The sequence below is a fragment of the Phyllostomus hastatus genome, unplaced genomic scaffold (assembly GCF_019186645.2).
Source record: "Phyllostomus hastatus isolate PE091 unplaced genomic scaffold, TTU_PhHast_1.1 phas_contig_210, whole genome shotgun sequence".
In the NCBI taxonomy this organism is placed as follows: Eukaryota; Metazoa; Chordata; class Mammalia; order Chiroptera; family Phyllostomidae; genus Phyllostomus; species Phyllostomus hastatus.
Window position 1 is genome coordinate 33,604,175 of NW_025333737.1, and position 27,907 is coordinate 33,632,081.

The following is a 27,907-nucleotide window of genomic DNA, read 5'->3' on the forward strand; positions in this document are numbered from 1 at the left end:
GATAGTTGAATCCGTTGTAGAGGGTGATTGAAGAATTTTGGGCAGGTGGGGCAAATGAATGGGAAAATCACAGTTCCCAGGCAGACTGTGTGGATTCCATTGCTCGTACGATTTCACGAGATTGGAGGAACTGGCTCGGGAAGGGATGAATAGCTTTGTTTTGAGTGCACTTGGCGCGCTGCACTTGGGGTCAGGATATGTAGCAGGCCTTTAGAAACGAGGCGCTGAAGTGGAAGGGCGAGATTGGTCCCAGATGTGTGGATCCGGAATTGTCGGAAGGAAGGCTGTGGAATCTGTTCATCCCGCAGGTACTTACTTGAGCTCCCATCGCGGGCCAGGCAGAAATGCACTGTAGGGAAGGTGAGCTGAAGTCTGACCAGCAGGGAACCAGCTTCGCGGAAAGAGCCAGGAGAAGGTTCCTGGGAGGAACGGAACCGCCCCTGTAGGCCTGGGGCAGTCGGTCACTTACTGTTTTCCAAGGAACTGAAAGGAGGCCCCCCCCCCCGCTCTGAGTGAGGGGCAGCCAGAGGGGGGGCAGCGTGGGGTCGAGGGAGAAAGGTGGACAGGGCCCGCAACACAGGGGGCCTCTGCGGGCCATGTGGGGGGTCTGGCTCCAGAAAAAAGCATGGTGGGAGACCACTGACGGCTCTAACGGAGGGGGGGTAACAAGCAGAGTATGTATTTAAAAATATTTTTATTCTTGTTTATTCTATTCCAGCTGTCCTGATTTTTACCACCCGAGGACATGTATATATTTAAGTAAAAGTTGACCCTGACTACTGTGTAGAGGATAGACTGTCAAAGAGGGGACCACTAGGGACGTGTTCACCCCAGTTCTTGAGAAAGAAAGTGGCGTGTAGGCAGGGCTTGGCAGTGGGCATGGAGAGAATGGGGTAGTTTCAGGATATGTTCAAAACTCAGAGCCAATGGAATTCACCAGAGAAGGAAAGGAAGATGGTTGGTACCGAGCCCTGGGGGATGCTGGGGGCAAAGGAGCAACCAGGGAAGGGCAGGGAGGACGGCTGCTCTTCGAGGTCAAAGGACCATCAGGCTGCTGCTCTCCCAGTGGGAGCCGAGGGGAAGGAGGAGCCCGTGGGGAGGACTGGAGGAAGAGCGTGGGTGGGTCACTGGTGTTTGCGGGAGGTCAGGAAGGTTGAGGACTTAGGAAAAAGCCGTGCATTTGGCCATCAGCCCATGATAGGTGACCTTGGAGAAAGGGCTTTCGGTGGCGTGGCGTGGAATGAGTGAGTGAACAAGCGTGTGATGTGACAGTGAAGCGGAGTACCCGCTTCTCCGCTAGGGAGGTCGGGAGTCAAAGGGACAGGCAGGTGGTCCGTGCGGAGGTGCACAGAGAAGGGACAGGCAGGTGAGGCAGAGAGGCGGTCCGTGCGGAAGGTGCACAGAGAAGTATGTGTGAGAGCAGGTTTTCCCAAACCAGTGTTGACGTGGCACCTGCCCTGTGCCAGTCACCGTGCCCGGAGCTGCCCCGAGTGCGCTCAGTTTACCTTTGTCTTCGAACAGCCTGCCCGGGGGTGCAGCGACCTCCAGGACGAACTGCCACACTCTGGGGGTAGGCGAGACCTTCCTTTGCAGTGTGGGAAGGAAGCCGTAGAACTTTTTATGTAGTTTTGCACTTTGACATTTCTTTTTAGTGTTTTAGATAGAACACAGTGTATTTTTTTAAAGAATTCATTTTTTAGAGAGAAGGGAAGGAGAAAGAGAGGGAGAGAAACATCGATTGGTTGCCTTTTGCATGGCCCGCAACCCAGTTGTGTGCCCTGACAGGGAATCGAACCCTGCAACCTTTTGGTTTGCAGGCCAGTGCTCAATCCACGGAGCCACACCAGCCAGGGCTAATTTTTAAAAATTTAAACTGATGGTCAAAAATGCTGGATTCTGCCCTAGCTGGTTGCCTCAGAATAAAGGGATGGAGCTTGATTGTTTTGGCATAAAGTAGGTGAGAAGGTTTCTGCTTATCTGACAAAGAAGTGGAAGAGGGGACAGGGTCGCAAGGTCACTCAAACAAAGCAGAAGACAGTAATAGTCGCCGTTTTTGGAGAGTGGAGTCAGGTCACTGCAGCGCCGTGACTGCGGTCACACAGGGAGCCCGAGTGCTCACTCCGGTCTCCTGTCCCCAGACCCTGCACGGCGACAGTGCTCTTTGGAGCGTTGATGAGGGGACATCCACTGCAGGTGAATGAGTAAAGATTTCTAGGCCCAGTGATGGCTCGGTCCCCATGTGTGAGTTTGTTGGGAACCCAGTAAGTGAAGTCTCCTGACGCTTCTGTAACACCTGGCTGCTCAGGTGTGGAGAGGTGGGTGGGGGGTGGGGGAGGGCGCGGGGAGGGCGGGGAGGAAACACAGGCTAAGTTAAATAAACCAGAAAAGGGCCGTAGGGCACAGGATGGCAATGGGTTGTGTTTGTAAGAAAATTTGTTTTAAATACATTCTTACAGTAAATTTATGGTGGTTCTCTTTGATTCGAGGTATATTGGGATATGGAGGAGAGAATGCAAAGATGAATAAGATGGAATTTTTTTTTTAAAGATTTTGTTTGTTTTTATACAGGAAGGGAGGGAGAAAGAGAGGGAGAGAAACATCAGTCTATGGTTGCTTCTCACGTGGGCCCCCACTGGGGACCTGGCCCACAACGCAGGCATGTGCCCTGACTGGGAATCGAACTGGCGACCCTTTGGTTCTCAGCCCGTGTTCAATCCACTGAGCTACACCAGCCAGGGCGATGGTGGGATCTCTGACCTCCAGAAAGGCTAGCGGAGGAGAGGAAGTGCTTCCTCAGAGCGCATGACTGAAGGTCTGAGAGGTGGGAGCTGAGCAGTGTTACCCATGTCGGGGCGATGTAGCTCGATGGCGGCATGACGTGGGGCGGGCTGGTGTGTGCCCCCCAGCTCCTCAGGAAGACCCTGGGGATTTGGGTCACTATGCTTTAAGTCTGGTTCTCAGGTCACAAAACGTATTTTGTTCTGCACCTGAAAATGATGAGTCTTTTGGAGACAGGATCCTATTAGCCTCGAGTGACTGGTGCTCAGAAAGGAGTGTCAATTTATTATTTTAGAGTGAAGGATTCCTTTGCTGTTAATAGGATTCTGGATTTTGCCAGGATATTGTTTTTCCAAGAGCAAGAGATCTCAGAAATGCAATGCAGCGGTATCAAGCTTGCTTGGTGAGCGTGGAGTAATATGATAGCATGGTTCGTGAGGAAGGATACAGTTACAGAGAAAGCTAAGATTATCGATTGCTTACTGTATGGCCAGCTCCTGTACAAAGTGCTTTGCACATAGTAGGACATTTAATTCTCCCAGTGGGCCTCCTGAAAAGGAGGCACAATTACCCTTAATTTACAAATGAGGAAACCAAGGCTGTCTCCAAGCTGGTAAGAGACTGCCCTGGGATGGGAACCCCGTCCCTCGGACGCTGAGCGTGCACACCCCTAACTGCCCCTGCATGCGGATCCCGCTCGCACCTCACGGAGGAGCCCCCCCCGCCCCGCCCCCCCCCCTAGAGAAGGGGGCGTGTCCCCTGCCTGGCCCCGGTGTTTCTCTGCCTGGGGCGACTCCGGAGTGAAAATGGCCTCGTCTGTATCCTCCTCCTCCGCTTTCTTTTCCTTCCAGTTTTCTTTGCTGTTGACCTTCTCTGGCTCAATCCAGGGTCCAGCAGAAATAACGCCTTGCTTGAGTGTGGTCGGTGGGTAGTCATGTGGGTGTAGTCAGTTACAGTTTGAATTTGGACATTTCACCCAGCATGCCATATGGTGTGCTTGAGCGCGATAGTGTTATGTCACAGAAAGACATGCTTAGGGTTTGGTAATGAAAGGCTTGGCGATCAAGAGGGGCGCTATTTGTGCCCGCCCCCGCGTGTTAACGCCCTCGTGCCAGCCAGTCCGTCTTCCTCCCTTCTCACTTCTGGCTTGGAGGACAGTGTATCTCCTTAGAGGGACGTGACGCGTCTGCACACGTTGTTTTTGTGGCGACTTCATTATCTTAATTTTATGGATTAAATGATGAGATTTCTCCAGCTCCTAACTTGTCACCTGTGACCCATTTCCCCACCTCCTTTTCCTTGGAATTTAAATCCAGCTCCTGAGTCTGGTTTTGAAACACTCAGTCTGGCTGCAGTCCAGTCACTCCCGGTGGCCACGGCCCTCCGGGCCGCTGGGTGGTGTCGTCACCACCCCTCCTTCCGTGCCCTCTCGTGTCTGAGTCAAATCCAGTTACCCGGCGTGCCTTCATGTCCTTGACTTCCTGCCGGGGTGTCCGTGGTTCTGGTGTGTTTTTGACTTTGAATGTCATCCTTTCCGTGAAGCGGCCGTGACTGATCCCCTCACTGGGAGTGATCACGTCCTCCTCTGGGTCTCGTAGCACAGGAGTCTTTCACGCCTTCTTGAGGGCGCAGTGTACCCTCTGCCGTGCATCTCGGCTGTCTGCGCGCGTGCCTTTGTCTCTCACGCCGGGCCACTGCCTCGTTGTGCGGGTCTGTCCGGTTGACCTCTGTACTTCCTCTTGTGTCTGGTTCAGCGCCTGCACAGACTGCGCATTGGATACCTGCTGGATGAAGGAGTGGCTGAGCAACATTTCAGATTTGATTTCCTGCTCATTGCTCTAGATTTCTTCCCCCTTCGTTGCTTGCCTTCCTTCTCTTCTAAACTTGCTGTGCTCTCCGCTGCACTGGCTCACGGCGCTTGTCTTCACCGCCCCCTTTTCCTGCCCAGATTTTACTTTGCCTCGTCAGCGGTCACCGTGTGGGAGAGCCGCATGCTTGCTGGTCAGATTCTCTCCATCCTTTTGTGGCTCTCTCCGATCTCCAGGAGTCATATGACCAGCGTGACTGCATTAAGATCCTAATGAAAAGACCATGTGTGTAAAGAGCGGTCCTTACGGGTTGCCGATCCGCTGGTTGCAAGTGGGAAACTTTCTGGTCTGAGTTTCAGGGGAAAGGGAACACGTCCTCGGGTACCTGGGAGGTAGCAGACCAGGGCACGTGCCCGTGCTGTGGCATGTTAGGGGCATCCTATTTGACCGCAGACATAGCGCAAGAGGCCATGGAAGCTTCTGCTGTTAGCGGTGAATCCCTGGATTTTTCCTACAGCTGGGAGAAACATTAGAGATGGGTGTGGTCCAAGCCTCCTATTTTCCAGATGGGAAAACAGACCCAGAGAGGCTAAATGACAAATCCATTAGAAAGGGGATATTTGTTGCGTAGCTTTTAATCCCAAGGCCCAGTGCGACTCGGGGAGAACCGGTAGCTCTTCGAAAGCAGTGGGAGCCTCCCTGGGAGTGGAGGCATCAGGTCTCTGAGCCCCGAGGCTCTCGCCGCGCTGAAAAGTGGACTCAGGCTGGTAGCAGGCGCGACTGGGGACAGTGCTCACCAGAGGAGCCGTTCCAACTGTCACCGTCCTTCTGGGTGGCCCCCTTCTGGGACTCTGCTCAGTGGGGACTGGCTGACAGAAGTCTGTTCTTGCTACATTTGAAAAGAGGCCAACATTCAATAATAAAAACATATCTTAATTTTTCTTGCTGTTTTTCCCAGCCCTCACATTCTAAGTTGTTTTTCAGGCTTAGTTTTCTTATCTCAGCACTTTTTGTGTTTTGATTGTTTACTCTAGGTCAGATGTCGGTATGAAGCGTGGGAAATCCAGAAGCTAGCTGTCTTCGGGCCCTGGGACTGGTTTTCGGTGCTTTTTAGGTGACCCTCCTACCCGGCTCGGAGAACAGTGTGCTTTACTGTCCTTGAAACGCTGTCCAGTGAACCAGTTCTGGGCAGGCAGGAAAGGCGACCTGCCTCTTTGTGGCTGGGGAGCAGCAGCGGCGTGGAGAGACAGCCCAGAGCAGGAAGTCAAGTGCAAACAGGATGTGCTTGTTAGTGTAACTTGTGTGCCTGTGTTTCAGAACCCGCTGTGGTTAAAGAGACTCTGAATATTCGAGGGTGGCTGGAGAAGTCTCAGCTTCTGGTTTGAAAAGGAGCTAAGGCGACTAGTCCTGTCTGCCCTTGCCTATGTCCGGGCGCACACCTTTCTCTAGGGATGTGTCTTCCCTTCTTCCTGACGCGTGGTGGTTTTTCTTAGCTTCCGCCGTGCCCATGTATTTTATAAAGTGAAGCCACTGAATTCACTGCCGATCTGGTTGCTTTCGGTAGCTGTGGGATCCAGGCTGTGCTTGACTATTTTTAAAAATAACAAGAGAAGATCGTAGCCTGGAATTCACCAGCCTTTTAAATGACGGGGTCCTTTGGTTGGATTCCCAGATTTCTAGCACATCTTTGGAGCGTTTCCCGAGTTCCTGAGCTCTAGGTGGTTTACAAATCATCCCAGTTTTAGTCTTGGCGTTGGGAATTTCCTCGAGGGTCGAAGGCTGGATCCACTGCTGACTGCCGACCTGTTCCACCCCTAGGCGAGGCAGGTGGTTGGAGGAGAGGTTAAACAAGTACTTAGCTTGTGGGCCTTTCAGCTGGGAAACAGTCTTAGGAAGGAGCCCTTGTTGTCTGAACCCCCACCCATTCCTCACTGTTTGCCCCTGAGAAATCTGCTTTATTCTGTTCGTTGGGCTGGGTTGGCTGTGGAATAACTAACTCATCTGTGGGGAGTGGGAGTAGTCGTGGGGTCTTTGTGGGCAGTTCTAACTGCTTGAGTCATTTCAGAACAGGTCCTTTCTGCTGGTCTCAAACCGCAAGCTCTGCAAATGGGGCGGGTAAAGGTCTGGGTCCTGTGTGGTGTGCACCTTGTATCTCCGCCGCATCGCAAAGGATGCTGGCCCTCGACCCTGACGTTCCACGAGCAGATGGGTGAAGTGGTAGTGGTTGCAAATCTCAGCATTGATGAGAAGAGCATTACTGCCTGGTATCAGCACAGGTGTCTTTTGTTTTTTTTTTTTTTAAACAAGTATCTTTTTTTTCTCAAGAAGGGGGGGGTAGAAAAGATGAGCCAGTTTGCACTTTGTTGTGGGATATTCAGGCAAAGAGTAAAACCCGAAGACCTTGTTCATCAAGCACGTGTGCTCACAAGGAGAGACTCCGGGGAGAAGACGGCCGTTTTCTTTGTGATAACCAGGCGCACGAGAAATCTCCATCTGTGCTGCTTGGGATGGGTACCGGCCATCACGCATCGTGGCAGGAGCGGAAGACATTTTAGGAAGTCAGCGTAAGTTTCAGACTGACACCAAACCAAGCCAGAGGTCAGTGGGAGGAAGGGGGTGGGTAGGCTGAATTTACCCGGGACTCGCTACCAAGTCCCATCTGACCTCAGTGCAGTGCCGGCAGCCCGGGCAGGGGGGAGGAGTGTTTGTGCAGTTCTCCAAATTCAGACGAGAGGGGCTGAGGCGTAAGGGGGGAGCACCTTCAAACTGGCTGGACTGTGGGAAAAGGGACAAACCTCCTTAGCAGTGGGGCGGAACTGGGAAGAAATGTGACAGCCGAGGGCTGAAGGGAGGCCAAAGCACTCGCACCGCTGGAGAGCTCTTTGGAGATTAGCAAAGGGAGAGCTGGTGGGCAGGGCCTGGAGTCGTTCGGGTGTTGGAACATCGTGGGAAAACTGGATCGAGTCTGATCGAATGTATCGGTCAGCTTGTCTGAGAAAAAGGTGCATAGGGGATAGAGCAGATACATTTTGTCGCTTTAAAGAACCTTAAAGATTTTCTTGAAATTATTCTTGGCCAACTTTTATTGAGCATCTGTTATGTGCTGGGCTTCAGATACCACCAGAATCTAGAGTCTTTGTTCGTTTCCTACATCATAGTGTGATCGGCTGCAGTAGCTTTTTGCAGTCCACTTTGGGAGGGTAAACTGCCTCATTTCCATCCTAGACAGAATGCCTGTCTTGAGTGCTGCCTTTTCCCGGGGCACAGGAGTGCCAGAGATCCTCTCACCGGGGCCCTGGCGTTGTGAACGTTTTCTATCCTGCTTGCCCATTCCTCACTCCCTGCAGTGGTATCTTGGGGAAGCAGCTGCTTCAGCTAGAAGGTCCAGAAAAGCTGCTTGGGTGAGCCCTGTGTCCCGCACCAGAGAGTACGGGGGCGGGGTCAGTGTTTTTATTCCTGATGAGCTTTGTCATTGCTTTGGATGGAAGAAGGATCCTGGGTAATTAAACAGACCTGCAGGTCCATTTATTCTTTTTGCAACGTTGCTGGGAGATCTGACTCTGAACTGTTTTCTTCCCTGATGGACTCGCCCTTTGGGGCGAGGTGCCTGTGCTGAAATGAAGTGTGTAGGTTTTCCTGCTGCAGAGTTCTGTCTGTGGTCTCTCCTGAACTTGACGCTAAGAAGCAGCCATTTAACAGGGCGGACCCCGAGGAGGGCGGTGTTTTGGCGCAGCTGCACTGGTTACAGTTGCTTTTTCCTGAGCCTCCCAGCAGGTGCTGCGGTCCCTCCGCAGGTATTTGTCAGAGGCCAGTTGAAACCAGGGAGTTTCCAAGAACGTTTGTAACTTGTGGTTATTGTGCACGACAGTTACCACTTCAGGGAAAGAGCTCGTTTATTACTAGTGGCAGCGAACTCGCCCTGGCTCTCTCCCCTTTATTCCCCCCTTATTCCCTGGGGGGTTTTCAATGCTTTCCACCCCAGGACCCTCTGCTGTTCTGGTCCACACGCCCTCTGGTTGCGTTTCTCCTTCCGCCTTGCTTGTGCTGAGTGTGTTGGCGTGTGCTGTGTGTGTCTGTGTGTGTCAGTGTGTGCCACGTGTCAGCAGCAATGGGCAGAGCTCTGCTGAGACCCGGGTGTAGCAGTTGAGGTCTGTCTCTCCGATTTCTCTTCTCTGTTCATCTACTTCCCCATTTGTTTTCTGTGCGGTTTTGTCTGTGTTCCAGGCCCAGCCCCGTGCGGGCACCGGAGCCTCCAGAAGTGTTCCCATGTGGGGAAGGGGGGCCAGGCAGCGTTTCTGCAGGAAAGGGGTGGGGGCGGTGGTCTCGCTCATCTTTGAGGTTCTCCCGTCCTGGTTTTCTAATGCTGTACTGACCGTCAGCTTTAATGTTTTTCTGTTACTTTTAGAAGATAGTCTCTTTACCATTCTTACTTCTAAGTAACCTCAGCAGACATTGAAGAGTTCTCTTCAGCATGGACGAGGTGGGCACCACTCTTTAGGTTTTTCCTCACAGGTTTTTATGTGGTTGTATGGGTTCCAACCCCCTAATTTGCTCGTCATCCTGGAATCATGATTGTGGTTTCTCAATCATGAATTTGTTGCCCTCCACTGCCCCCCTCCCCCCCGCAAAAAGAAAACGCTGATGCTGTTTTCATTAGTAATGCTCCAGCAGGTGCCTGCTGACCACATACATGTACCCGGCAGTAAGGCTGGGACCAGCGCTGGGGGGTAGGCTCCCCATTGTTTCCTGTCGCACGGGCCGCACCCCGGCCACGGTCAGGCGGTTGTTAAAGGCGGCGCTGCTTGGATGCTCGCCCGCCCAGAATGCAGTCCCCGTGCGACGCGGAGACCTTGCCTGGGCTCCGTCCTCTGGGAGTCTGCAGCAGCTGGGAGAGGGTTTGGCTGACTGTATTGCCACACAGACAGTCAGACGAGTGAATTCAAGTTTTTGGGTGGTGCACTAGATGCGCGGACAGGGCGCGAGGTTTCCCTGGGGTCGTGGGTGCAGCGCGTGGAGTGCGGGGGGCAGTGGTGAGGGCTGAGAAAGCAGCTTGCGGGAGGGTCCTTGGGGCAAAGTGAGCTCTGCATTGGAGGGGCCGGAGGAATCGCAGGGAGCGGGGAGAGGGAGGTCCCGAGCTCTCAGGATTTGCTTTCGTTATTGTGTAATCGTTACCAGTGGACATTTTATTAAAAGGAGGGTAATAGAGCATCAGTTGTAGCTGACACAGCTAAGTCAAAACCCCCTACTCAGCCTCGACTGGTGTGGCTCAGTTGTGGCGAACCAAAAGGTCGTCGCCGGTTTGATTCCCGGCCAGGGCACCTGCCGGGGTTGCTGGTTTGGTCCCTGGGCGGGGCGTGTACGAAGGGGCAACCAATCAAGGTTTCTCTCTCACATTGCTATTTCTCTCCCTCTGTTTCTCCCTCCCTTCCCCTCTCTCTAAAAATAAATAAATAAAACATTAAAAAAAAAACCACAACCCCCTACTCTGCCGGAACAAAGCTAGGCCAGAATAGAAACTGAAACACATCTTAAGTGTTGATTAAGGGCTTTATTTTTAGAAACGTGGGGTCTATCTATAGCAGGAGCGCCCTGAAGCTGTAGTACGCAGGAAGTGCCGATGACTTAGAGGATGTACAGATTCAAGTGTTGGGTCCCCAGGGGCGGTTTTCCTGTCTGGCGCACCTTTTACAAGGTCCTCAGGTGTTCAAGGGCTGGCCTGGTGGGTGGGTAGGCAACCCTTTTTGGTGTCTCTGGGAGGGAGTGGAAGCTGGTGCTAAACCTGTCCCCCCTGCCGGCCACTCGGTGTGATCTCTGTTGTCCTCTCCCGCAGGCGGTCCGTCAGCCCCACTCCCCCGGTGCACGGTCTTTTGGGTTCCCAGGACTCAGGGCCGGGGGCACGGGTGGTGAAAGAAGACCCCCTCTCTCTGTAGGGCTACACATTCGTCAAGGAACCGGGACTTAACATCCGTCTGCTCTCTAGCTGTGTGGCCCTGGTCCAGGTACCCAGCCCTCTTCATTTACGAAACGAGCGTTTAAATTCTGACGTCTGCAGGATTATTGTATTAAATGAGGCAACAGATGCAAGCATAACAACTCACTAGGCACGCGTTAGGTGTTTTGTAGTGTGCTTTTCCTTAAAAAGTATACATTTCTAGGATCATCTGAGAAGGGACTTCAGGACCCTGTGGTGTGAGTAACCCCCCACTTTTCCTCTTGTGTGCCACCTGGAATGACAGCACCGGAGAGCCTCTCTCCTAAAGCTTCTAAAGCTTTGATCCCTTTTATGAAAGTATCACCTGGCAAGTGGAGAGAGGGGGCGGAGCCTGAGACCTGGTGTCTTTGAAATCTTTGCCAGTCAGTGTGAGCAGAGGCCCTGGAGGCTGGTTGGGAGAGGGGCAGGTATTTAACACTAGTCCCGTGTGATAACGCCTGCCACTTGCAGAAGGGGCGGTACTGCCTCCTCTTTCCGTAGGACCGACAGCCTGGTAACGTGCCTAGGACCTGCCTCGTACCTCGGCCAGTAAAGGTGTATTCTCTCTTTATACTGAGCACCTGTGAGGTCTGTTCCGAAATAGTCCAGCCATTGTTACCATAACGAGAATGGTTTGCATGACATTGATGTAACCTGGCAGCCAAGGAGAGCGGACTGCAATGCACATGTGTGAACAATGATGACTTCACTGCACTAGTCAGTGGGGGCGGTAGGCACCACTGAGTGAGCATGTGTACTGTGTGGCTGTTGCATTCAAAATGACCGAGTGAGCAGAGCCACGAATCTGCACCAGATTTTGCGTTAAGCTTGAACATTCCTCCGCGGGAACTATTGGGATGATTCAGAAGGCCGCAGCTGTGGGCAACTGGTGACTGGCAGCTCCATCATGACAATGTGCCTGCTCACGCGTCACGTCTCATGCGGAGTTTTTTGGCAAAACAACAAATCATCCAGGTGCTTCAGCCTGCTAACAGCCCAGATTTGGCGCCCCGAAACATCTGGCTTTTCCTGAAACCGAAATCACCTTTGAAAGAGCAGAGATTTCAGACTGTCGATGAGATTCAGGAAAACACGACAGGACAGCTGGTGGCGACTGGGAGAACTGTGTGAGGTCCCAAGGTGCCTCCTCTGCAGAGGACTGAGGGGTCACCGTCCTGTGCACAGTGTTTCTTGTGTCTTCAGCACATGTCTCTGTTTTTCATATGACACGGCGGGACACCTTCCAGACAGACTCGTACTCGGTCTCAGCCTGTGAAGCGTACGTGTGCCCCTCCCTGTTCCACAGAAGCTCGGGGAGGCAGGCGTCCCGGGCTCACCCAGTTACTCTGGGCAGAGCCAGGGTTTAAGTTCAGGTCTGACTGAGTCTGAAACCAGAGTAAAACGTTTATCTGGGAACCTTTTTTTTTTTTTACTGTTCTGTTTTTTAAAAACTTCGCTCTAAAATGAAATTCTTATCTAGGAAATACGCATTATCCATTACGCACACCCAGAGGACTGCCTGGGAGGGTCCCGAGCCTTCGGGCGCGTCTCCCCCTGCTGCGCCCCGGCCTGCCGAAACATCCCTGGCGGGTGTCCAGCCCGTCGGCCCCTTCAGCAGGTCCGGGGATCACATCTGGGCCTTGGGTTCCAAAGTTCCACCTCACGCTCGTCTCTGCTGTGACTAGGTGCTCTGCATTCTTCACTCTTGAATAAGCAGCTCCGAAATAGTCTCAGTGTCGCGGGGGACGCGCTCCATCGCCCCACCCCCCGCAGGTGAGGCCAGCCTGTTGTGCGGTTTACTCTGCGGGTCGCTCACTCACAAACGCGACGTGTGTCCTGCTCGATGCTCGCCGTGTTGTCCCCGGCGCCGGGACCCTTCCCCGCCCGAGGGGGACACCTCAGGCGGGCTCCCTGGAAAATCCCCAGCACTAATTCTGAGATTCTGGTTTGAAGTCAGCCGTTTCAAGGGAGTTCAAGTTTCTTTTCAGACTGACTTATTTTTGAAAGTAAGCAGCCTTCCAAGTTGAGAGATGATTGTAAAATTCAGGTGGGTTCTCAGAATCATGGTGACTCTTGACCGTGTGGGTGACGTGACCAGCTGGCCAGAGCCCCTGCCCAGCCCAGGCCCTTACAGGGCAGGGATCTCCTCAAGCTCTGGGTGGACAGAGAGAGATCAGCGCTGGGCCTCCCAGCCGGTCGTCGCTGTGGAATGTCTCTCCAGGGTGGCGCCGGGTTAGAGTTGTAACTTACAGTTTCACGGCGATTTATGTTAGTGTGCCGTTTATGGAGCACTTAACTGAAGGTTGGGTGCTTTATATATGTTCCTGCTCATCCCTAGAGTTACCTTCCATCCGGGGAGGCGTTGTCTCTCTCATGCACGTGAGGAGGAAACAGACTTAAAAAGCTAAAGTCACCTGCCCAAGGTTAGCTGCCCTTTGTTTTTGGTAAAGGACTTCTTCCTAGTCACTTTATGTCGCTGTAAGTCCTGAGGCAATGCTCTGGGCCCTGAGCAGAGACACCTAGTGCCCCCGGCGTTGGCCTTGCTGGGAAAACACCGAATGTCCCTTCGCCTCCGTCGTCGGCGCATTCCGAGATGTACCTGTGTGTCTGCCGTGGGGGCCGCAGTGTGCATGGTGCGGGTGAAAACCTCGGGGCAGTTGAGGTTCCTGCCCTCGACGTGGGGGTGGGCAGAATTGCCGTGAGGATCACATGGAATGGCACCAGGTAGTACCCAGCTCAGCGCCTGGCGGACAGATAAGCGTGCTTCCAACGAATGGCCACTTTCTTCTCTCCTTGTCCAGATACGTCGCTACGTACCCGTTATTTCAGAGGCTTGGCTAGGCCACGCCGACAGGCTTTTCACGGCATTTCTTTCCCAAGCCATTGCAGTTGCACTTTAATTGCCCTTTAGGGATAATGTACAAGACGAAGCAAAGCCCGTGCTGTGTTCGTGATCCATTGCCTGGGATACTTTTCTTTATGCTCTCACAGCGCAGATGCTTCTAATAATTCCGGGAATACAGCGGTGAGCGTCTCTCGGGACCGGGGATGATTCTGTAAGGCTGGCCGTGGAGCCATTTTCTGGTGTGCCATGTCAGGAAGGCACTTCTTGGAGGACTGGAGGCACTTTCATGGGGTATTTTGAGAGGATTTTTATGCAGTGGGTTCACCGTCAGTGTGTTAATTCCGAGATGCTGCCGTCTCCGTGCCGCGTGGGGCCTGCCCCTGCAGAGGGACCGTGGCACGCAGGCCAGGCAGTCAGACCCACAGCCGGTCGGACGGGGACCCTGGGGACTTGGTGTTAGTGCCGTCGATTCCGGAGGTCGGCGAGGCGGTTTTGGAGGGGCAGTGCACACCAGCTCTCATTTTAGTAGGACGCTGACATTCCGACCCCTCTGCGCCACGGGCCAGACTCTCCTCCTCCTCCTCGGGGAAGCCCCCGACAGCCACGGGCCCACGTAAAATTGTTTGGCGTGGTCAGGCGGACAAGGGCAGCAGTCACGTTGCCTCCCCTCTCGCCTCCGACTCGGGCGCACCCGCCCTGCCTGGCGCAGGTCCCTCAGCTCACCTCGCCCGTAACACCATGGCTCTCCTGCCCAGCAGCGCGCGGTCTCCCAGGGAACGCCAGCGTGCTTGCCAAGCTGACGAAATCCCAGGCGCCAGCCAGCCACTCTGGCCTCGTGGCGCAGGGCTCTTCCCCGGGGAGCAGCGAGTTCTGCAGCTCACCCAGCCCCGCCTGGCTCCTCCTCCTCCTTCCCTGGAGGCAGAGTGTTCAAACACACTCGGTAGGAGAGCAGAGACCGAGTTCGAGGATTCAGTCTCCGAGTCCCTCTTTTCTGAGGAGGGCGAGGGGACTCGAGAAGGAATTTCAAGCCCTCCGTGAAGATGTGATCGTGTTCTCCCAGGAGCAGAAGGAAATGCGCGGGTCAGAGAGGGGGGTTTTTCACAGCCGTCAGCACGGGGAGCATCCGTCGTGCCTCCCTCCCTGCTGGTTCCGCTGCTGTTCCTGCAGGTGGCCTGCCCGGCGCCGGGTGCGCGAGTCTGCCCCATGAAAAAGGCTCCCGAGAGGAAAGTGTGAAGTCGGTGGAGCGATGTCGGGGTGGCAGACGCGTGCCTCTCACTCCCTGAAAACCCCCAGATACAGCGATGACGTGGGCCTAGGGCTTTCCAGTTTGGCCAGAGCATGCTTTTAACTGACCACGTTAGGATAATGCTTCCTTTTGGTATTCAAACGTACTCGCAGAGTCTGTGGACTGTGGTCACCGTGCAGCCTGAGCAGGTGCGAGGGATTTCAGCAGCGGGCATGTTTCCACCTGGCCCTTCCCAGGGTGGCCCCTTCCCCGCGCACACGCGTCCCCAGGATGCGAGTGTCCTTCCCCCGAGCACGGGGCCTGCGGAGTAGGGCACACAGAGCAGAGTGTGTCCTACACTCTCTGCAGAGTGGCACACCCCAGGTCCTCTCCCAGAGCCCAGTCCTGGCTGGAACAGCCAACTCCTTGAAGGGACGGGCCAAGGGCTCTTCCTTCAGAGCTCCCCTCCCCCCGGGGGGGGGGCAGGCTCCCTGAGAAACACAGCTGAGAGATCGGAAGCAGAGCCTCGGAGGACACGTCGTCTGGACCCCCTGCTTTCGTGTCGGGACGGCCTGCAGCGCCTCACTGGGCCACAGCCCCCTGGGCGCCAGGACCTCATCGGGTCCGCTTTCCGTCTCCTTGGCGCCTGGCGCTGGGCCAGTGCTTTCCGAGTGCGCAATGGGCACAGTAATTGAAACGACATACAGCCGGCCAGTGTCCCAGGGTCTTCCTACCGTTTGTGCCTCACCAGGAGGGGCTCCCTGTTACGGCCAAGGCCTTACCTCTTAGGAAACAACCACAGCATGTAGAGAAGTTTGTTCTTTTCTTGCGGTTAGACGCCTCCCCCTTTCCTTTGTATTTCCTTCTTTCACGTTTCTCTGCAGATGCTGTAAGCTCGTCTGTGGTTGTATCTGTCTTCACCCCCGTTCCACCGTCTGGTGAGAGGGACGACCTTTCTGCCGCCCAGAGGTGGTCCTCCTGGACTTGCTCTGATGCTGGGTCGCTTTGCGTCCTAGTCCCGGCCCTCGCTCCGTTCTTTACTGCCGGCTTCCTTCCTCTGCAATCTCTCAGTCTTTGGGGCTCCCCCCGCCGTCTTTACATACGTCCACATTCTCCAGTTCAGTGACCTGGGTCCTCTCCGACGCCGCCTTCTCTCTCCCATTCACATTCAAGTGTCTTGAAGGAATACTTTATCCTTAGAGTCTTGGCAAGTCCTCCCTTTTCACTCACTTTCCAACTTAAGGTTATTTTCCTAAAGTAAAGAACATACCCACGTTTTCCTAAAACTAGATCCATGGGGCATTTTCCATTTTTCACTGTGTTCTCTCTGGGTCATGGGATAGTGTGGATAATTTCTTGAAACTCCTAACCCTCTTTCAGCTTCCCACCTCTGAGCATCTTTCTTTTTCTTTTTTTTTTTTTTGAAGTTTTTGTTTTTAAAGATTTTATTTATTTATTTTTAGAGAGGGAAGGGAGGGAGAAAGAGAGAGAGAAAAACATCAATGTGCAGTTGCTGGGGGCCGTGGCCTGCAACCCAGGCATCGAACCTGCGATACTTTGGTTTACAGCCCGCGCTCAATCCACTGAGCTACGCCAGCCAGGGCTTGAGCATCTTTCTTTATGTTCTGCTTGTTTGCTTTCCCCTGCGTGCCCTGTAGGTCAGGTCTTCCCGAGGGGTCTCCCGGACCCGCCTCTCTTCTGACCTGACTGTCAGTCTTCTGCCCCACTCTGCGTTTACCCACTTGCAGAAGGCCGAGCAGATTCCCCAGCCTTCGTCTCCAGCTGAGACCAAACCCCCATGTGCCGTGTGCACGGTCAGCACCTCCCGCAGGCACTGAACTCAGCTCGGCATCTTAGCCCGTGCCCCGCCTTCACACGGGCACACACACACACACACACACGCACGCCTGCTCCTGGGGGCGTCATCCCGCTTACTGATCCCATGGTCTGTTTTGTGGTGTACGCCAGAGACCCCGGGATTTATCCAAGACTGTTTTCTTCCTCCTTTCCTCCCACCTCTTCGGTTCGTCGACACAGACTGCTAATTCCGGCAGAGATCTTGGGACAAACGCAGAAAGCCAGATGGGAATTGCGGTGAAGTGCCTAGTTTTGCTTTTTGCCTGTGCACTCCCAGAGGAACTGCACTGAGGGTAGTGGTATTATGCAGGTAGCAACAACTAGTGTTTCTTCACTGCCTCACAGCCAGGGAAGGCCCAGGGGAGGGGGATGAAGTGCGGAAAGGTTACGACTCGGTAGGCGTGGGTAACGTGACCCGTAGGTAGTAAAACAGGGCCTGGGGGCCGTTTCACCCGGACCCTGTGGTCGTTGTGTTGTCACACACCGTTCCAGGTGCTCGTGTCGGCAGATGCTTCCAAGAACTGCAGAACCAATCGCTCCTTCGGCGGGCCGTGCTCCACTGTTGTCACCCTGCTCTCACCAAGAGAGAACTCGTTCAATAACTGACTGCTCTTTCCTCTGTCATTGCATGCGAACTGCGGATTGCAAGTAAGGCCGGTTATATACCCCTGTCTTCTGGAAACTCAGAGTCTTCAGTCAAGAGATAGTCAGAGAGCAATTTTTTTTTAAGATTTTATTTATTTTTCGAGAGAGGGGAAGTGAAGGAGAAAGAGAGGGAGAGAAATATTGCTGTGTGACTAATGCATTGATCAGTTGCCCCTCACACGCCCCCAACCTGGGACCTGGCCCACGGCCCAGGCATTGTGCCCTGACTGGGAATCGAACTGGCGACCTTTCAGTTTGCAGGCTGGCACTTAATCCACTGAGCCACACCTGGCAGGGCAAGAAATGTTTTTGTGCTGGAAATGGAACAGATGTGTGCTTAGTTAAGATTTAAACATTGTATGTGATTCATTCATTCACTAGTCCTTACTGTGCCACCTGCCTGCTGGGTACTGTATGACTGTCGTGGTCCCTGTTCTCCGGGGGGGTCACAGGCACATGTGGGGGAGGCAGGTGTTAATTGGACTTCTCTACAGAAGCGAATGGGTTGTATCACAGGTGCACGGAGGCAGTGCTGGGAAGCGAAAAAGGCCCTAGAGTAGTTGGAGCCCTAGGTTATACCTGTGTGAGCCAGAAAGTTCCTCTCTCTGCTAGGCCTCCTTTTTTTTTTTTTCCATTTATAAAATGGTCAAGGTTGAAACTCTTGGCTTCTTTGTTTCTTCAAGCTTATCACGTCTTTGAACTGCGATTTAACAAAGGCACTTTCAACAAGTCAGGGGGCAGAGCAGCAGAAAGTATCCTTCTTTTGTGTGACCTGATTATAGAGTAATGAACACTAAGTGTTCCATTTGTTATCTCTGTGAACAGAAAGTTCGGGCTCAGAATGTCCACACTGACCGCCTCGGTGTGCTGAAAAAGCACACTCTTCCTTTGTCGCAGCAGTGTTTGGCATTTTGGTGGGCTGTCTTGCAATCTTTAGGTTATTCTGACACTTGAAAGATTAGCTCCTCTTTGTTTTGTGATTTTAAAAAGTCAGCTCTGGCTGGTGTAGCTCAGTGGGTTAAGCACTGGCTGCAAACAAAAGGGTCCTTGGTTCGACTCCCAGTCAGGGCACATGCCTGGGTTGCGGGCCAGGTCCCCAGTAGGGGGCGTGCAAGAGGCAACCACACATTGCTGTTTCTCTCCTTCCCTTCCCTGTCTCTAAAAATAAATAAATAAAATCTTTAAAATAACAAGTCCGGTCTGCGAACCAGGCATCGCAGGTTCGATTCCCCAGTCAGGGCACAAGCCTAGGTTGCAGGCCACGGCCCCCAGCAACCGCACATTGATGTTTCTTCTCTCTCTTTCTTTCTCCCTCCCTTCCCTCTCTAAAAATAAATAAATAAAATCTTAAAAAAAAAAAGTCATCAGTCCCCTTGTCCCCGGTACTTGTATTTGGTGTGTAAAACGGGAACAATGATCCCAAACTTTGTGATAAACTCACAGAAGCACCGATTCAGCAAGCACGCTGAATGTTATCTGTTGGGCATCTGCTCTGTGCAGGACACTGCTAGGTCAGGGGCGGGCGTGAGTGCGACGTGGTCGCTGCCCTCGGGGATTTCGCGGGTCAGTGGTGGGAAGCAGTGGGTGAGCGCGCCGGCGCGGCCAGCTGTCGGAGGCGCTGTGACGAGGGTTCACGGAGGGCTGCCGGTGCAAACGCAGGGGCAGCTGGCTCTGTTGGCTGGTGGGCGGGACACCGGGCTGGGGCATGGCCACCAGCGTGGTGTAGGGGAAAGAGCGTTAGGTGTAGACTCAGGAGACTGGAGTTTTTCTTCCAGATCTCAGTTTTTTGTATCATATGAGCTGTGTGACCTGGACTGGCTTTGAGCCAGGGTTGCCTCACCTGTGCACAGGACATAAGAATACCACATCGCGTGGTCGGTGTGCGTGTGGAATGACGCAGTGTGTGTGTGTGTGTGTGTGTGCGTGCGTGCATGATCCAGTTCCGTGTCTGAGCTCTAGGGACCAGGTCCTGTTTCTGAATGAAGTGGAGGTTAGGCCCCTTGCGAAAGGTTGTATTTGAAGTTAGACTTCAGGTCGAGCCCAGACAGGGATGGGCAGCCTCTCAAAGGCAGGGCGCCCACTCGGCAGCCCGGGCCACCTACAGCCCCCTCCTGTGTGCAGAGGCGGCCGTGGTGGTGGAGGACGTGGTGGGAAAGCTGAGGCCCAGCAAGTCCCCACCTGGACGTCCCCACCCCAACGGGGGAGGCGGGAGGGGTTTGCACGTCCCCGCGAGCACCTGTGCCCTCAGGAGTGGGCGCGCAGTAGGGGTATGTCTTCGCTCTGACCCTTCTTCCTCTCCTCCCTTTCACCAGATTTTATCATGTGGGCAACCTGCTGCAACTGGTTCTGCCTGGACGGACAGCCTGAGGAGGCCCCGCCGCCCCAGGGGGCCCGGGCGCAGGCCTATTCCAACCCCGGGTACAGCTCCTTCCCTTCTCCAACAGGCGCAGAACCGAGCTGCAAGGCCTGTGGGGCCCACTTCGCAAACATGGCCAGGAAGGTAAGTGTTGCAAGCGCAGGCCCTCGGGCCCCTCCCTCGCCTTCCTGTTCTGCCCCCTGCCCTGCCGTTGCTTCGGCAACGCCTGTAACCCGGGCCGTCCCTTTCCCAGCAGCAGTGAAGGAAAGACTGACCACGCGAAGTCAGAGCATCTCGGCACAGGTTTGGGGCCCGCTAGACCCGAGTTTAGACACCAGCTGTGCCACTTCCTGGCCGTGTGACGGAGCCTTTCTTGACATTGGCCTTCCTGCTTATGAAGTGGGCTGTGGTAGCCGGGCCCCTCTCGCGGGCGCGGTGAGAATGGAAAAGGAGGCGAGCCGCAGGGGGCCGGGGCAGCGCCCGTGGTGTGGCGCCCTCTGTGGTACCGACTGCGCCCGCTGCAGCCAGGAGGGCCGACTGTGGATTGATTACCTGGTTCGTTTGTCGGCAGCGGCGTCAAGGACGTCTCGGGTCCGTGAGGACCCTAGCACTGCAGACTGGAGCTCACGCACTGTGGGGGCCGTGCTTCCCTGATTAGCGGGCAGGAAGGCAGCTTCCTGGCGGGGTGCTGCTGGAGGGTGCGGGGCCCCTCCGCCCCGTCAGCTCCCAGAGGCAGCGAGCTCTCCAGCCAGGCACCGAGACCCGGAGAGGAACTCCTGCCTCCTGCGCTCTTCTGGAGGAGGAGTGGTCCGAGGCCCGGCCTGCGGCGTTAGAGTGGTGATGGCGGGAAATTTGGGAGGAAAGAAAATCATTTTTACACCCTCTGCTATAGGCCAGGGACTGTTGTAAGCCGTTTAGATTTGTTCCATTTCCTCCTCACAGTAACCCTGTGATGCAGGTTTTAGAGTTCCCGCGCTCCCACTTTATGGGAGACGAAGGGTTAGAGTGTAATAGTTAAAAGGAAACTGTAGGTGCCGAGTTCCTGACAGACAGCACGAGAGGCGCTGAAACACTCACTCTGGCTCCTGTCCTCAGGCAGCCCCTCCCGGGCACGGGGCTACCAAACGGCAGAGCCAGAGCCGGGATTGGAGGGCAGGGGAGGGCAGGGGAGGGCAGGGGAGCTGCCGCTGCCAGCTGTTCTGATGCCGGGCGCGTGTGTGCGCTCCCAGCCGCTGACTCGCCACCGCCCACGCCGCCTTGTTGCTCAGCCGGTCTGCGCCGATTGCTAGTCTGTGCGTGCAGGGCTCCTTGGCGCATTCTGCCCACGTTTGCTGGCTGTCGGCCGCGGTCCTCCGTTTCCTTTGTTCCCTCCTGCCTCTGCAGGCTGGGGCTGAGCCTCGGGCCCTGCCTTTCCCCTTGAGATGCGGCTCAGGTGCAGGCTGACTTCAGAGCCCCTGCCGGGGGGCGGGGGGCGTGGGAGCTGGGGTGCCGTCTCTGCATTCCGATCTCGCACCCAGCAAACCACATGCGCTGGAAGGAAGAGCAGGGCGTTGTTGCGCTCCGGCTGACGGAGCGACTCAGAGGTTTTTAATTGTCCAAGGCCTTGTCAGACGGTGCTGGCTAAGCGACGGTCGGTCCCTGTCCGGGCCCGCAGTGCTACCGTGTGACCCTGGTGCCTCCTCATGTCACTAGCAGTCCCCCTAAACGATTTTATTGTCCAACAGAAAGGCTTCAGGTGTGAATGAGCCCCCAGGCCCCGAACACCCGTTTCCCACCTGAGTGGGGTGAGTGGCACTCGGCCCCAGGGCCATGGCGGCGCGGTGCAGCTGTGTGTGCTTGGGAGGCAGCCCCCGAGTGTTTCACTGCGTGGTCGCAGCTCTGCAGAGCGAGGGGCTGGGCGTGCGTCCTCCTCAGTGCTCTCTGAGTGCTCGGTGTCGAGGTCCGGTGGGGGCACCGTGCCTGCGCCCCTTTCCCGAGTGAGTGCATGACACTAGGGCGGAACCGAGTACAACCAGTGAGGCGACACAGACTTGCGTTCCGCCCGGCACCAGGGTCCGTGGTTCTGACGGCGAGAGCCCGAGTCTCGCCGGCAGTCTCGTTGGCTTGAGTAGCTTCTGTGCTTAGAAACAAGGGAGCAGAGATTGTTTAGGTCAATACCTAAGTCACCGTAGGAGGAAGAGTTTTCTGTCTCTTTAGACGGTTAGTGAGAGCGCCTTCCAGGGTCATGCCAGAGTGTCCCCAGGCGTTACCTCTCTTGTGGGAGTGTGACCTGCTCTGGCTGCAGCAGGCGCAGCCGGGCGTCACTGTGCTCGCTCAGCCCATGCGGCAGGAGGCTGAGGGCTGCTTCCTGTGAGTTGAGCAAGACGTCGCGTGTCGTGCCCTGACCGGTGTGGCTTGGTGGCTGGGGCGGTGGTGGCTGCCAGTTCGATCCAGGCCAGGGCACGTGCCGGGGTTGTGGGCCAGGTGCCCCTGGTTGGGGGCGTGCGAGAGGCAGCCGATAGAAGCTTCTCTCTCACATTGATGTGTCTCTCCCACTCTTCCTCCCTCCCTTCCCCTCTCTCTAAAAGTAAATAAAAATCTTTGGAAGACAAAGGCATCATGTGCTGTGTCATCTGCAGAAGTGGGTGTTGCCGGGGCCTGGCGGTGCCAGCCGCCGGCCAGGCCCCTGTGCCTGCCCTCTGAGACACTCTCAGCGCTCCCACAAACGGGACAAACGGGAGCTCCCGACACTGTGCTCGGGGGGCCTGCTGCAGCTCTCTGAATGTTCTTGGATGTGCTCTTCCCCACCCCTGAATGTGCGGCTCAGTGGACCTATCACTGGCCTGCAAATGGAAAGGTCGCTGGTTCAATTCCCAGTCAGGGCACATGCCTGGGTGGTGGGCCAGGTCCCCAGTTGGGGGTGTGCGAGAGGCAGTCGGTCCATGTTCCTCTTGTTTCTTTCTCTCTCTTTCTCCCTCCCTTCTCCTCTTTCTAAAAATAAATACATAAAATCTTAAAAAGAAAAGGACAAGCTAGGTATCGCTCCAGCCCACAGCGGCCCCTCGGTAAATTTAGTTAACCCTAACCGCAGCCGCCACCACAGCCTCTGCGTGTTTGCCTTCTCACGGCAGCAGTGCAGGGCGGAGCCACGGTCCCCGACGGGGGTCCTGCCTCTCCCACCAGCTCGCGTTTGCCAGCCACAGGGACCAGAACCGTTACACTCGCCGTGGGCGGCGGGGGGTGGGGGGGTTCCTGTGTCAGACATATGCCAAATGCACCGTCTCTCCACGACAACCCTACGAGGGTGGACACTGTTATCAGCCCCGTTGTACAGATGAGGAAACCGGAGGCTAGGGTACACCCCAAGGTGACGACACAAGAAATGGAGGAGGGAGACGATGAAAACGTGGGGACTTTTTTAAAAAAAGATTTTTATTTATTTATTTTTAGAGAGGGAAGGGGGGGAGAGAGAGAGAGAGAAACATCAATGTGTGGTTGTTGGGGGCTGTGGCCTGCAACCCAGGCATGTGCCCTGACTGGGAATCGAACCTGCGATGCCTGGTTCGCAGCCTGAGCTCAATCCACTGAGCTACGCCAGCCAGGGCACGTGGGGACTTTTTATTGTAAGCCTGGGAGTCTTAGTTCACGGCCTCCATCTCTCTGTCGGTGAGAGAAACGCAACCTCCTTTGGGACGAGAAGTGGCGTGTCCGGAGCAGGGACCCCCAGAGGGCCCGCCCCCTCCGAGTGCAGTCTGCGGACTGGCCTGCATCCTCCGGCCAGGAGGGGGCTGGTCCAGGAGCGGCGGGGGGTTCTCACCAGGCTCGGCAGCCCCGCGCTCCCAGCCGCTCCGCCGTGTTCTCTCGGCCTCACGTGGCTTCCTCTGCCTCTCGCCCCGCGCAGCAGACCTGCCTGGACTGCAAGAAGAACTTCTGCGCCACCTGTTTGAGCCAAGTGGGGAACGGGCCCCGCCTCTGCCTTCTCTGCCAGCGGTTCCAAGCCACGGCCTTCCAGCGGGAGGAGCTCATGAAGATGAAGGTGAAGGACCTGAGGGACTACCTCGACCTCCACGACATCTCCACGGAGACATGCCGGGAGAAGGAGGAGCTCGTGTTCCTGGTGCTGGGCCAGCAGCCCGCGGCCCCCCAGGAGGGCAGGACTCGCGCCCCTGCCTTCCCCGCCTCGGGCTCCCCCGAGCAGCAGGCCTTCCTGGGCCCGCAGCCCCACTCCAGCGCCGCGCCGCCTACCTCAGCCACCTCGGCCGGCTCCCCTGCTCCGCCCACGCAGGCCGCGTCCGCTCCCGCGGCCCCCGCTCAGGAGAATCGGCAGGTACGGTCCCCGCACGGTCTCTGCCGGGTGGTTGTGGGCTCGTCCCCCGCGCCTGCGCTGTGGGTGTGGGTTGCAGGCGTGGGTTGCAAGCATCGGTGTCTTACGTTTGTGCACAAGCAATTATTTCCCCGACATCACCCTCGGGTCTGGGCGTTTTTCAGAGATGACAACGCAGGGTACCAGGGTTTTTTTGTGCTTTTTAAAATCCTCACCTCGGGATATGTTTATTGATTTTAGAGAGAGAGAGGGGAATGGGGAGACAGGGGCCGGGGGAAGGAGAGAGACCTCGATGTGAGAGAGAAACACGGGTCGGTTGCCTCCTGTGTGCGCCCTGACCGGGGTTTGAACCCGCCCCCTTTTCTCTGGTGCCGGGACACCGCTCCAGCAACTGGGCCACCGGCCCGGGCTCTGTTTGTGTTCCATACATACGTATCCCGGTCAGGCATTTAAAATTTAATTTTGTTGTTCCAGAAATATCTTTTTCAAAGATTTTATTTATTTCTGGAGAGAGGGGAAGGGAGGGAGAAAGAGAGAAAGGGAAACATCGATGGGTTGTCTCTCACAAGTGGCCCAACCTGAAATGAACCCGCAACCCAGGCTTGTGCCCTGACCGGGAATCGAACCAGCGACCTTCTGCGCTGCTGGGTGACGCCCGACCAACTGAGTCACACCAGTCAGGGCCCAGAAATATGTAGAGAAAACTCAGTGAACTCTCCAGGTTCAGTTCTGTTCACATTGCCCTCCCACTCGCTCACCTTCGTTGTGGTCTGTCTCAGCTGGGCGGGGACCGCGGTCCCTCAGTAACCACCCCAGGGCACGTAGGGCGAGAAGTAGCACGCAGCGGGAAGGGCGAGTAGGGAAGCACAGTGGTCAAGACAGGGATGGACACTGCTCCCCCGCCAGGCCCCGGGCAGGGCAGCGGTCGGCCCGGCGCTGCACAGTCAGCTGCCTGTGGCCGTCCCAGTGGGGCCTGGAGGGGTCAGCCGCGAGCAGCACACCGACCGGACTGCGCCCCAGGCACGGGCAGGGCCGGGTGAGGGAGCCACAGCCCCGCCCTCAGAAAGCCCGGGCGGGGGGGAAGGTAGACGCGCACACCTGCTGAGGGATGGGAGTGGGGGGCGGGGACGTGAGCACTGTGTGAGGGGCGGTGGGGTCCTGTAGGCATGCGTACGGAAGCGCCTTAGTCGGGCCGAGGACCCAGAAGGTGCACCCAGGTTCCACATTCGCTTTGTCACTGGCTCCCGGTCACCCCGGGGGGACCGCAAGCCCTCGCCGCTGAAGCGGGGTTCGGGAGCCCAGGCCACTCTCGTCCTCGCCAGGATGTGGGGAGGGTGGCAGGTGTGACGTCAGGTCAGGTCCGAGGAGCTCCGAGCCACCTGGGGCTGGTGCTGCGCTCACGCCGGGCACGGCGGTGCCCACGGACGCGGACGGTAGCCGCCCCTTGTCGGTGTTGCCTCCTTCCCCAGGACCGGCCCCCGATGGGCTGTGGTGGGCCCCGGGGCCTCAGGCCAGTGTGGCAGCCCGCCGCACCTGCAGGAAGCGCGTGTCCCCCCGTGCAGCCGCGAGCGTGCCTTCGCCCCACCGGAGTGCAACCCTGGCCTGAGCTCCGCCTCTGTCTGCCGGACAGGTTCCTCCTCCCGCTGGGACCTCCTCCCTCTGCTTGGTTGGGCGCTCCTCTCTGTTGGTGGGGACCTAGGAGGCTAACTTGAGGAAGTTGCTTTTCCCTGAAGAACCTCCAGGTGGGTTTCAATGAAAGCAGCAGGTGTTAAGCTCCCTGTCGTGGACCGGAAGCGCTCAGGTCGCACCTGCAGGTCGCAGCCCCGCTGGATCCGGTCGGGTCCGCCTCTGACCGCCGCTGCTCTCAGAGGGCCTTCAGGTCCCCCGGCGTCCCCTGTTCTCGTGAGGTCTACGTGCTGCAGGCCAGAAAAACAGAGTTAGTGGGGGAGCTAATTCAGTAACTCGTGCAAGGCCACCTGCCAGATCCCCGGGCGAGCCGCCCCCGGAACGCGAGTCTTCTCGCAGGGCCGGCTCTGCCAGGGCTCCATGCTCCACCTGCGGTGCCCTGGCTGCCGGGGGAGGGGGTCTGTGTGCAGAGTAAGCAAAACTGTGGGCAGACTCCGGTTGTAGAATCTGATTTAGCCGGCCGGCCAAGGCAGCATGCTGTGTTGCATGAGATCCAGTTTCTCTTTCTAAGAAAGAAAGGATGTATGGAAGCCGTCTGTCTGGAAGCAGCAGGTTGGGCTCTGAAAGGTCTCTGAGACTCCCAGTCTGCACCGCACCTGCATAAGGCTAAGGGGAACCTGGAGGTGTTTCTGAAGACATTATTTTGGGTGCCCCCCGGTACCTGTTGTGCCACACGTGTGATCTTGGTCTCCCTTGGCGTTTCTGGGTGGTGGCTATTTCTACGTTTCATTTGCACTGTAGCCGCTTGTCTCTCCTTAATGAACTGCATATACGTACCCTCATCTGGGAGCAGGGGCTGGGCCAGTGGGCGACTGGTTTCCTAGGTTGTCCCTTCACTGGCGCGTCCAGATGCTCCTGGCAAAGGCCTGTGAGCTCAGCTAGCTCCCTGCCCCGGGCTCACAGGAGGCCCTTGGCCTTGAAGGAGTAGTGGGTGGGGAGGATCTAGTTAAGGAGACTCCTAGTTCTGAGCGCTCCTTGGCAAAACCTGCAGGAGTACGTGCCTGGGAGGAACCTTTTGAGAAGGTAGAATTCTAAGCAAAAAGAGCACAGGCATTTATTTGTCTTATGTCATCTGAGGCTAGTAGACCCTTAGATGCTCTAAAATAAATTTTGGGCCAGGTTGTAAGACGGCTCTTACTAAGAGTGTGCCCTGCCGGCTGGGCACATCTCCGGGACGAGAGCAGTGACAGGCCCGAGAGGGGATGGGGCAGTGAGGGACTGGCAACGCCGTCTCAGCCGGGCCAGGTGAGGAAGCTAGGGAGGTGCAGTGTGGAGGCAGGGAGGGCGTGCTGCGAGCAGTTCGGAGGGAAATAGTGGGTGTTGGTCCAAGGGGTGGGACCGAGGACGGTGGTGGGTGGGAGTTGTAGGAAGGGCAGCTTGGGGTGAGTGTGGCGGGGGGCGGGGGGGGGGGGAGGGAATTCAGTGATGGAGAGGAGTCTCCTGCCGTGGACGCGTGACCTCCCTGTCCTGTGGGCTGTGACCTCCCTGTCCTGTGGGCTGTGACCTCCCTGTCCTGTGGGCTGTGACCTCCCTGTCCTGTGGGGTGTTGGGGCTGACTGAGTGCACAGACGGGAGCGAGCTGATCCACCCCGGAGGGCGAGGGCGGCAGCGCGGATGCACCCTGGCGGTGGAGCCAAGATCTGCCCCTGCCGCTCGCTCCTCTGCCCGACAGAGTCGGTGTCGGAGAGCCGGCCTCTGTCCCGCTGTTGCGCCCGACTCCAGCCTGCTGGGGGAGGTGGGAGTCCACCGGGGACGTGGCGCGCGCTCGGAAGGGGCCAGCGCTGTGCAGACCGCCGGGACGTTTCCGGGTGTGACGGCGCCTTCTCTTCCCGCAGGCCAATGGCCACGCGTCTCAGGACCCAGGAGAGCCCGTCTACCCGGAGAGCGCCGCCGGAGCGCCCGCTGAGGACGAGACCCAGGTGGGGCCCCTTCGGGTCTGTGCCTTTGCCTTGACCCTTTCACTGGCGCTCTTGGGCTTCTGTTAGGAACCTCCCAACAGGCTCTGGAGAGAGAGAGAGAGGCCCAGTCTGTGACGACCGTCCGCGGGGAGTTCAGCGTTAGAGCTTCTTCGAAGCTGTTAGTGCGTCCGTGTGGAGTCGGGAGGTCACAGTGCCGACGGGGGTGCCTCGTGGCCCGTAGTGCCCGGTCTCTAGACTTGCTGAGAGCGGCCTGAGCCCAGGCGCCTGGTGCCGCCGTGCGAGCCTCGCGGTTCTGCCGCTGCTCGCGGCGGGGCCAGTCCAGTGTGGTCAAGGTTGCCTGCAGAGGGGGGCATGCCCGGAAGTCCCCCCCTTCGTGGGAAGGCAGAGCTCCGCACCGGGGAGAGGGAGGCCAGCAGCAGCTTGCGGGTCCTCGTGCGGCCCCGTGAGCCCTCACGGGCCCTGTGTGCCGGGGCTGCTGCCTCTCCTCCGCGGAGGGGCAGACGGCTGGGAGCAG

General features: G+C 56.5%; 1 protein-coding gene across 16 annotated transcripts in view; it reads left to right on the top strand.

Annotated features, from left to right (window-relative positions):
* RFFL (ring finger and FYVE like domain containing E3 ubiquitin protein ligase) overlaps positions 1-27,907 on the top strand; it is a 60,747-nt gene that overhangs the window by 25,798 nt on the left and 7,042 nt on the right. For 6 of the 16 annotated variants that reach the window (XM_045835670.1, XM_045835680.1, XM_045835674.1 and 3 more), the window contains 3 exons: positions 19,442-19,629; positions 23,366-23,791; positions 27,310-27,393. In XM_045835670.1, the coding sequence (XP_045691626.1) occupies positions 19,442-19,629; positions 23,366-23,791; positions 27,310-27,393 (698 nt within the window). Of the gene's footprint in view, positions 1-6,927; positions 7,151-7,343; positions 7,589-10,563; positions 10,586-17,009; positions 17,133-19,441; positions 19,630-23,365; positions 23,792-27,309; positions 27,394-27,907 lie in introns of those variants that run through there. The other 10 variants (XM_045835683.1, XM_045835684.1, XM_045835681.1 and 7 more) reach the window with 8 other exon arrangements.